Raw genomic sequence first — 10,680 nt, forward strand, 5'->3', positions numbered from 1 at the left:
CCAACCCAGTCTCATGGGAAAATGTACCCCCACTACGTTGGTCCACACTGCAAAACGTAGTGGAGGTACATTAATGGCCATTTTTTGTGGCCATGTTTATACCAAAACGTTACAGTTTCACATTATCTTGAAAAATCTTTGCAAGAAACGAACAAGCAAGTGAATATGTACATTCCCTGAGTAAATATTTTGACAACAAACTATACATTTCTCACTAGAAATGTAATCAAAACTCATTAATGCAAAAACAAACTCAAGTTATTAATCTTTCCACAAAAAAAGAGTGAATGTCGGCCATATATATATATATATATTTTTTTTCTTTTCTGGAATCTTGAAAGTCACGTGACTAGGACGTAAAACAACAGAAAGCGTATAGGCAGAAGAAATGTAACAGTACCACAAAAAAATGGCCATTAATGTACCTCCACTACGTTTTGCAGTGTGGACCAACGTAGTGGGGGTACATTTTCCCATGAGACTGGGTTGGAACAAAGCACCACAACTGAAGGATCATAAGAAGAGGCGATAATCTGGGCCCTAATAGAAGTAACTTTCTTGTCAGAAAAGTGTAAGAAGTTTTTACATGCAGCAGGTGAGGACTCCATAAAGTCCCTATATGAATCATTTAAAACAGTTAATCTTTTTAAATACGATAGCATGATTATGACTTTTTGATGCAATCAAACCCGACAAATATTTTCTTTGGCTGCCTTTTGCAATCCTTTGGAAATGGCGCCAACATTCCTTTAATATTTGGAGAGACACACCTGTAATTTGTTCTTTCTCCATTTGTGTTCTTTCTCCATTTGTGTTCTGTCCTGCGGCAGTCTCTCCTGGCAACCCGAGTGACCTCATTTAACCAGGGTTCACGCTTGGATTTTGGAAGTCTAATTTTTAGTGTTGCCACCAAATCCAAGGCTGCTTTACTGGTAGAATAAAACCAGTTGCTGAGTTCCTAAGTGTTATTTCCCACATCCTGTGGAATGATACAGTTCTGATTAAAAACAGAAGAAAACTGACCAGCAGTAGTAGGGTTAAAAACACAACAGAGCCGAGCTGAGGCTCGAGTTTTAGCTTTTCCACGGGAGAGCATTATCTCAAATAAAACAGGCATATGGTCAGAAAAGAATGAGTCACCAATTTCTAAATTAAAGACCGGTAGACCATAAGATAAAACCAAATCAAGAGTGTGACCATGCTCATGAGTAGCACCAGTCACAGACTGCACAAAATTAAAAGAATCAATAACAGTAAGAAATGACTGAGCCATAGGTGAAGAATATAGAATATAAAAATCACGAACAATGACAACTTGGTCATACTTTGGCATGATATCGGCCAAGAAATCAGAAAAATCGTTTATAAAGTTTTTGTCATACTTTGGTGGCCGATAGACTGCAGCACACTGCAGTTCAAATAGGCTCAGGTCAAAGCTACTATACAAGGGTACAGGCAACTGCTTACAAGTAAAAAAACTTTTAAAAACAGTCACTATTCCTCCACCAGAGCCCGACATTCTGGGAGAATTAAAATAGCCGCAGTTCCACGGAACAAGTTCATTAAAAATGCTGGAGTCACCCAAGCCACGTGTCCATGATTCTGTTAACGATAAAAAATCTAATCCTTGAGAGGAAAAGAAATCCCTCATTACAAAAGATTTATTTGCCAGCGACCTAGCATTTACCAAACCGATCCTGACGGAAATCGGCTGATTCACGTCATCAGCTGCCATCCGGGACTCCCGGCAGAGATGGTGCAAGTTGCTAGTATTCACCCTGCGTCTACAGGGCCAAGAAGCGCAGGGACAACGGGACTGGAACGCTCCATCCCGGCCTCCACCGTCAGGATTCAGACAGGAATCCACAGGATCCAACATGCGGAATGGGCAGGAAAGGCGAGGCGCCAGACCATACATTGTGGAGGCAGAGAAACTGCACCACAGAGCAGCCTTCAATCGCACTAGCCGACCGCTATGCCTTCCATGGAGGCACACTCGCTTCCAACGGAAAAGCAAAACCCAGAAACGACACAGGTGAGCTGGAATGCCCAACAGCAGGGTTAAAGTTTTCTCTGTATTATAGGTCCTCAGTAACATGTTTCTAGCCGAGGCACCAATGTCCAGCAATGTTTGGCGATCATACACAATCAGAGAGTTTAAACTTGTAATAAAATTAAAAGCAGACAGGAGATGATTGTGGTTTTGAGGACCCAAATGCAGAGGCAGAGGTGAATACTTGTAGTTTAATGAAAATGGTTAACAAAGGCAGTCCAAAAATCTAACTGAAAACGTAACAGACCAGAACCATGGAGACATCAAGGGAAAACACGTAGAAGGAGCCAGGGAGAGACGAGGGGAGATGACTACAGCGAAGACAGGACCAGCAACAACAAGGAATCAACAAAGAGTGAGAGCAGAGGGAGAGCATAAATAGCTGACAGAGACAAACAGAGCGCTAACAAGCTGACAAGGAGCAGGTGTGAGGAGACAACGAGGGAGCCAAGGGGAAAGGAACACACACACACACAGACACACACACACACACACACACACACACACACACACACACACACACACACAAGAGGGCAATAGAGGACAACATGAGAACTAACAAATTGAGAAATTACAACAAAATAGGAATTAAACCAATAAAAACTAGAAAACAAGGAGCAAAGTAAAGCATAACATAACCAAAATCATGACAGTACCCCCATTTAAGGGCGGATCCCAGACGCCCTAAAATGTCCAGAAACAAAAAACAACCCACGTAGGGTGGGCGGAGGGGGAACCAGGAAGGAGGGCAAGAAACACAAAACCAAAGTCAGAGTCTAAAAAACAAAACAACCCACCCAGGGTGGGCGGAGGAGAATTAAAGTCTCAGGAGGGGAGGCAGAGTCTGACGACGGAGGGTCTCTGGAGGAGGCCGACGGTGACGCCGTCTCTGACGACGGAGGGTCTCTGGAGGAGGCCGACGGCGACGTCGTCTCTGACGACGGAGGGTCTCAGGAGGAGGCCGACTGCGACGCCATCTCTGACGGCGGAAGGTCTCTGGAGGAGGCCAACGGCAGCTGAAGGAACCTCGGAGGGGGGCGCCGTCTCAGACGCAGCTGCAGGAACCTCGGAGGGGGCGTTGTCTCAGATGCAGCTGCAGGAACCTCGGAGGGTGCCGCCCACTGCGGCTCAGGAGCAGACTCGGAGGGGGCCGCCCACTGCGGCTCAAGAACAGACTCGGAGGGGGCCGCCCACTGCAGCTCAGGAACAGACTCAAAGGGGCCGCCCACTGCGGCACAGGAACCACCATGGAGGGGGCCGCCTACTGCGGCACAGGAACCAACATGGAGGGGGCCGCCCACTGCGGCTGAGGTACAGCCTCCGAGGGGGCCGCCAACTGCAGCTCAGGTACAGCCTCCGAGGGGGCTGCCGACTGCGGCTCAGGTACAGCCTCCGAGGGGGCTGCCGACTGCGGCTCAGGTACAGCCTCCGAGGGGGCTTGGACTGCCCGCAGAGGGCTCTTGGAGGCTTGGAGCGCCCACAGAGGGCTCTAGGAGGCTGACTCCCGATGGGCTTTAACTGTGAGGCCTCTTCATGGGAGTGCTCAGGGGTCACTGGACGGCTAAGAGCGGGCTCACGGGTCACTGGACGGCTCAGAGCGGGCTCAGGGGTCACTGGACGGCTCAGAGCGGGCCCAGGGGTCACTGGACAGCTCAGAGCGGGCTCAGGGGTCACTAGACGGCTCGCAGCGGGCTCAGGGGTCTTGGGGGGCTTGGCTTACTGACCCGCTAATGGGCTCAGGCACTGGGGAAACTGCCCCGCTAATGGGCTCAGGCACTGAGGAAACTGCCCGCTAATGGGTTCTGGAGCTAGGGAAACTGGACCGCTAATGGGCTCTGGAGCTAGGGAAACTGAACCGCTAATGGGCTCTGGAGCTAGGGAAACCTGACTGCTAATGGGCTCTGGAGCTAGGGAAACCTCACCAATAATGAGCTCTGAACCGGGATCTGGCTGGCGGGGAGCTGATGGAGGTGGAAGGAAAGGGAGCAGATTCTCCCTATCCCCATAGAAGAAGTCCCAGAGATCTGACTCTTGAATATGGGGAACCCTGACTGTGGGGGGAGTGAGTTTTGGAACTGGTTTGAGTCATTTTACGGATGGAGCTAGCTGTTGGTCAAGGAGATGTCGACCGGGACTGCCGGAAAAACTGACCTGGTTAAAACGGGGACTGAGGCTAGCAGCTGGCTGACCCAACGGAGGAAAGGAGGTGGCGTCAGGCTGACCCGCCGGAGGAGAGGAGGCGGCGTCAGGCTGACCCACCGGAGAGGAGGTGGGGAGGAGAGGAGGCGGCGTCAGGCTGACCCGCTGGAGAGGAGGTGGCAGCGCCAGGCTGACCCGCCAGAGAGGTGGTGACTTTCTTTCCCCGGCGGCGGTTCCTACGCCTGGAGGGAGCAGAAGGGAGCAAGGGGGGAACAACTGGCTGAAGAAGGTGTAGCAGCAGGAGCAGGTTCCAAGGTTGAGGGAAGCTCACGTACATCTCGGAGTGGAGGTCTGGGTGGGGAAGGTTAATTGAACAGTTTTGCATTGGTGTCCAGTATGTTCCATTTTATTTGGTCTATGTGTCCTCTTTTTTGGAAGAAGGTCCGAAGTTCTGGATAGTTATTGAGTTGAATGAGTAGATTATCTGCTGCTCCCACCCGCTCCCAGGGTGGAGAGATTGTGGTTAGACTCTCTATGGCTTGTCTGAGGAGTATGAGTATTTCACTTGATTTAATTTGTGGGGGCTCTGCTGGGTCCATGTTCTTGGTTGGTTCCTTCTGTCAGGGTTGGTTGTAGTTTGGAGGACCCAAATGCAGAGGCAGAGGTGAATACTTGTAGTTTAATGAAAATGGTTAACAAAGGCAGTCCAAAAATCCAACTAAAAACGTAACAGACCAGAACCATGGAGACATCAAGGGAAAACACGTAGAAGGAGCCAGGGAGAGACGAGGGGAGACGATTACAGCGAAGACAGGACCAGCAACAACAAGGAACCGACAAAGAGTGAGAGCAGAGGGAGAGCATAAATAGCTGACAGAAACAAAGGGAGCGCTAACGAGCTGACAAGGAGCAGGTGTGAGGAGACAACGAGGGAGCCAAGGGGAAAGGAACACACACACACACACACACAAGAGGGCAATAGAGGACAACATGAGAACTAACAAATCTAGAAATTACAACAAAATAGGAATTAAACCAATGAAAACTAGAAAACAAGGAGCAAAGTAAAGCATAACATAACCAAAACCATGACAGACAGAGACAAAACAGGAGGAGAGTCAGACGGCAAGCCTCAAACACTGGCGCCATCTTGACTCTAATCAAGAGTAATGGAGTTGAGTAATGTGACCACTTCGGGAATTGGTTCAGAAAGTGCAAGAACTTTGGCAACCTCATTTCTCAGTCAAAATTTGGAAGTTTCTTGGAGAGTTGCTGTCAGTTGTATAGTTTAGATATATTCTAAGAATACATTGGGTTGAAAAACAACCAATCTACTTGATTAAAACTATTTTGGTTAGATTAAACAATGTAATGATCAAAATCCGAGAAAGCTGATGGACACAGTTGTAACTTTAGCGTTGAATGCTATTGCTGTCTTTTGAACATTATTAATGTTGGTGGCATCAGCTGTATGACATTGATTTTCACTCCTAAGGTTGACATTTTGAGACCCACCTTAGACTTTCGTAAGTTGCGATTATACTTAATTGGTTATTATACTCTCTTGGCTAATATGACTAATTTGTATTGTTTTGCCCTAGTAAAAATATAGATTGGGCAAAAACACCGCCAAATTAGATTGGCTGGTTATCCAAAGGAGGGGTTGAACACATAACTTCCAACACAATTAAAACCAAAAACCATGGAAAAACTATTATGTTAAAAATAAATAAAACATTTCATTTTTCTCATCATTGCCCAATTTGCACAATCACTATCACTGTCTGCTTGAGCTTATTTCAATAAAATGGCAGAAAAACTGTGTAACTAAAATGATTGACCATCATTAACAATTTCAAAGGAACCTAAATGTTTAAAAAAAGAAAGAAAAACAATTGCAAAAAATTACAGATTTTATTACTAACTGTAGTTGTGCACTCCACCAGTAGGTGGTGACATGTTCACATGAAGCCTCATGAACTGTGGGGATCGTTGAAGCAATTTGGCCAAAAGGTTCAATGCCTCATGAGGCTTCATCTCACCATCACTAGGGAACATTTACATGAGGAGCCAGGAAAAGACGAGGAACCAGCACTGAAGAACTGCACGGGAAGAGTATACATGGGAGACAGAACAAAGGCTGGATTAATGAGCTGACAAGGAACAGGTGTGGATGGAAGCATATAGAGGGAAGCCAAGGGGAAAGGGAACACACAAAAGGGGGAGAGAGAAAGTAATTTAAGAACAAAACACTCTTAGAAAACAACTACAAAGAAACTAAAAATAAACTTAAAAGAGGGCAGCACCCTGTCAGAACCAACCTTCAAAGCGGAGTGGTGGCCTAGTGGTTAGAGCAGTGTGCTTGATCTCTGAGAAGTTTGCAAGCACCCGGTTTAATCCCTACTTCCTCAACTCTGAGTTCCTGAGCAAAACCCTTAACCCCTGATTGCTCCCGGGTGCCAAACGATGGCAGCCCACTACTCCTCGAGGGGATGGGTTAAATGCAGAGAACGAATTTCCCCATTGTGGGACAATAAAGGGATTTACATTTATTATGCAGCAAACAGGGAACTGAGGAGAAATTAAAATATTTTGTTAAAGTTTAACATAAAAAGATTTATAAGAACTTTGCAATCTGACATGTTCGGACTGAGTTTTTCTAATGAAATGTAATTAGCACTATTGATTCTATTTTTCATAATAATACTATTATTTCCTGACACTATATCATACATTTGTGCCTTAAAGCCAATCCTGTGTTACTAAGAGTCACAAAGAGGGCAGTAGAGTAATTTCTCTTCCTGCTTGCAAACAGTTAATTTAGTTTAAACAGCAGCTTTTTTACTCACAGAGCAGATACTGCAGAGATGCTTCATGGTGTCACTTCATGATCTGATCACTGTTCATTTCCTGTTGGGGCCTCAGAATAAAGCCCGCCTTCTTCCTGTAAATAGAAATCTATGGTTAGTTCCTTTTTCTGTCTCACACATGTTTTCTGTTTTTAAAGCTAAAAAACAAATTAGTCTCACAAACCTGCTTAAATAGAAGCTCCATTTAGATATTTACCTGCTTAGATTGGTTGATTTTACACAATAGATCCACACTGATGACAGATCCCCTTGATTGAATCATATTAGTTTACTGATGACACTAAAATGACTGTTTCTGACAGCTTCAGATCTGCAGGACACCTTCCAGATGTTGGCAGTAACAGCTGGTAGAACAGTAAATGATGGATTATAGATCAGCAGCTTCTAGAATTGCTCCACTCACAGTGGCAGACTATAGAGCAGCTCTTCTGCTTTCTTCTTCTTTATAAAAACTCATGTGTGCGCATGCACGAAAGCACCGCTTCTGTTTGCTTTTTAACTTTCTTTTATCTTTTTTGATTGTTCTTGTTTATTCACGGCAACTCTGAAGTATTGTGTAGCATATCTGTAAAAAACAACAGTGTATTATATTTTAAATTAATACAAATGGATCATAACCAATAAGGTCAATAAGCTAGTTCTCAGAAGGTAGATACGACTCATGAAACAGCAGACAGAGACTGCAAGTTTGCAGTTGCGAGTGCCTTGTATTTATAGTGAGGAAAATTTTATACATATTTACAACATCAGTGAAACATCCAAATGGCCATATAAAATGCGCAAAAGAGAAAAAAAAAAAAAAACAATGAAGAGGGAAAAAAAAGAAAAATTAATCAATTCCACAATTAATTCCACCCGGGTTACAATTGTCCTCTATAGCGAGGTCGTTTTCAGAGAGTTTTTGTGTTTTTTTCTTGTTGTTTTTATCATGCCGCTTTCACTAGAACACGCTGCCTTTGTTTACACCAGAGAACAGCTGACCGCTCTAATGCTGGCCGGCGTGGTAGCCAGACAAGCTGAAATACCACCCGAACTCTTGAGGAAAACACGGCGTGGTTGCAGAGGAGGAAAGCAACATCGTGGGATGAAAGGAGGGTCGAGACGGGACAGGCTTATTGAAAGGAGAAGATTTATGCGGTGTCTCCCCTCTGTCTTTGTGGGAAACGTGCGGTCTCTTAGCAACAAAATGGACGAGCTGACACAGAGCCAACTGTAGTACCAGGAGCGCAGTCTGATGTGTTTCACCGAGACATGGCTGCATTACAGAGATTGTCTCCGGTGGTAAGCGAAAAGGAGGGGGGCTTGCTATTCTAGTAAACAGCAGATGGTGTTACCCGGGTCACATCACCATTAAAAAACAGCTTTGTAGCCTGGATGTTGAACTGCTGGCTGTTGGTCCATATCAGCTGTCCAGAGAGATCCCGCATGTCATCGCTGTTGTTCTGTACATCCCTCACTCTGCAAATCCAACATCTGCCTGCTACATCATTTATAATATTATCTCTGAACTACAGACCCAACATCCTAATGCCCTCATTATCATGAGACTTTAACCATGTCACCATGAACAAAGTCCTGCCGACCTTCAAACATTATGTGAGTTGCCCTACCAGAGAGGGGAGGACCCTGGACCTGATGTATGCTAACATTAAAGATGCATACATCTCCTCTTCTCTCCCCCCTCTGAGCAGGTCAGATCACAACCTGGTTCATCTCAAACCCTGTTATGTGCCTCTGGTGAGGAGGAAGCCAACGAACACAAGAACTGTGAGGAGGTGGTCAGAGGAGGCTTATGAGGCACTGCAGGCCTGCTTTGAGGTGACTGACTGGCCTGCACTCTGTGAGCCCCACGGGGAGGACATTGATGTGCTCACAGAGTGCATCATGGATTATATCAACTTTTGTGTAGATTGCAATGTTCCAGCTCAGACTGTCACGTGTTATGCTAATAATAAACCATGGATCACCAAGGACATAAAGGCCATCCAGAATGAGAAGCAGAGGGCGTTCAGAGATGGCAACCGTGAGGAGGTGAGGAGAGTGCAGGGTGTACTCAAATGTAAAATCAAGGAGGCTAAAGACAAATACAGGAGAAAGCTGGAGAATAAACTCAAGACCAAGAACATGAGGGATGTGTGGAGTGGGATGAGAGCCATCACAGGGTTCCAGAAGTCCATTGTGTGGGGTTGGAGGGTTGTGTGGACCGGGCCAATGAACTGATTTTTAAATTGATACTGAGGGTCATCCCCAACAACCCTCTACTGCTGGCTTCCCTACAACAACCACTCCACCTTCTCCCACTCCTCCTCCTTACAGACCCCCTGTCTGCTCTTCACCACCTGAATCCACATCTACCGACTCCACCCCTCCCCCCTGCTTCACATCATGTCCTCCACAACCTGAGGACCTCACCCCTCCCCCTACTGTTACCCCTACAGTGTCCTTTACTCCTGACCTGGTGAGAAGAAAGCTAACGAGACTCCACTCCAGCAAAGCTGCGGGCCCCGATGGTGTACTCCCCAGGGTGCTCAAAGCTTGTTCCAACCAGCTGTGTGGAATATTTAGCCTAGTCTTCAGTCTGAGCATGCTCCTCCAGAGAGTACCTGTGCTGTGGAAGACGTCACGCCCTAGCAACCCTCAGGACTACAGACCGGTGGCACTGACGTCTCATATTATGAATACCTTTGAGAGGCTAGTCCTGGAGCAGCTATGGCCCATGGTCAGGCTCTTCACTGACCCACTACAGTTCGCCTACCAGCCCCACCTGGGAGTTGAGGACAGCATCACCTTCCTGCTAAACAGAGTCTACAATCATCTGGACAAGCCGGCGGGCACTGTGAGAATCATGTTCTTTGATTTCTCCAGTGCCTTCAGCACCATCCACCCGGCTCTACTAGGTGAGAAGATGACTGCGATGCAGGTGGAGGCCCCCATTGTGTCCTGGATTGTTGATTACCTGACCGGCAGACCACAGTATGTGTGCTTACAGAACTGTGTGTCTGACAGGGTGGTCAGCAACACTGGGGCCCCCCAGGAGACTTTCCTCTTCACTCTTTTCACCTTGGACTTCAGCTATTGCTCTGAGTCCTGCCACCTGCAGAAGTTTTCTGATGACTCAGCAATTGTTGGCTGCATTGAAAAGGGTGAGGAGAGTGAATACAGGACTGTGGTGGGCAACTTTGTCACTTGGAGTGAGCTGAACCATCTGCAGCTCAATGTGACAAAGACTAAGGAGCTAATAGTGGATCTAAGGAGGACAAAAAAAAACCTGTGACCCCTGTTTCCATCCAGGGGGTTCATGTTGACACTGTGGAGGAGTATAAGTACCTGGGAGTGTACTTTAACAATAAGTTGGACTTGACTAGAAACACCAAAGCGGTCTACAAAAAGGGCCAAAGCCGACTCTTTTTCCTGAGGAGGCTGAGGTCCTTTAACATCTGTGGAGTGATGCTGAAGATGTTTTACGAGTCTGTTGTTGCTAGCATGCTCTTCTTTGCTGTCACATGCTGGGGCAGTGGGCTGAGGGTCGCTGACAACAGAATGAACAAACTGATCAGGAGGACCGGTGATGTTGTGGGGGAGGAGCTGGACACTCTGACAACCGTGGCAGAGAGGAGG

General features: G+C 46.6%; 1 protein-coding gene across 1 annotated transcript in view; it reads left to right on the forward strand.

Moving 5' to 3' along the window:
• LOC107080793 overlaps window positions 1-3,073 on the forward strand; it is a 17,650-nt gene extending 14,577 nt beyond the window's left edge. Inside the window, exon 2 of the mRNA XM_015368997.1 lies at window positions 2,855-3,073. Coding sequence (XP_015224483.1) covers window positions 2,855-3,073 — 219 coding nt within the window. The remainder of the gene's footprint in view (window positions 1-2,854) is intronic.
• The last annotated feature ends 7,607 nt before the right edge of the window (window positions 3,074-10,680 follow it).

This window comes from Cyprinodon variegatus, unplaced genomic scaffold (assembly GCF_000732505.1).
Source record: "Cyprinodon variegatus isolate N-32 unplaced genomic scaffold, C_variegatus-1.0 Scaffold2330, whole genome shotgun sequence".
NCBI lineage: Eukaryota > Metazoa > Chordata > Actinopteri > Cyprinodontiformes > Cyprinodontidae > Cyprinodon > Cyprinodon variegatus.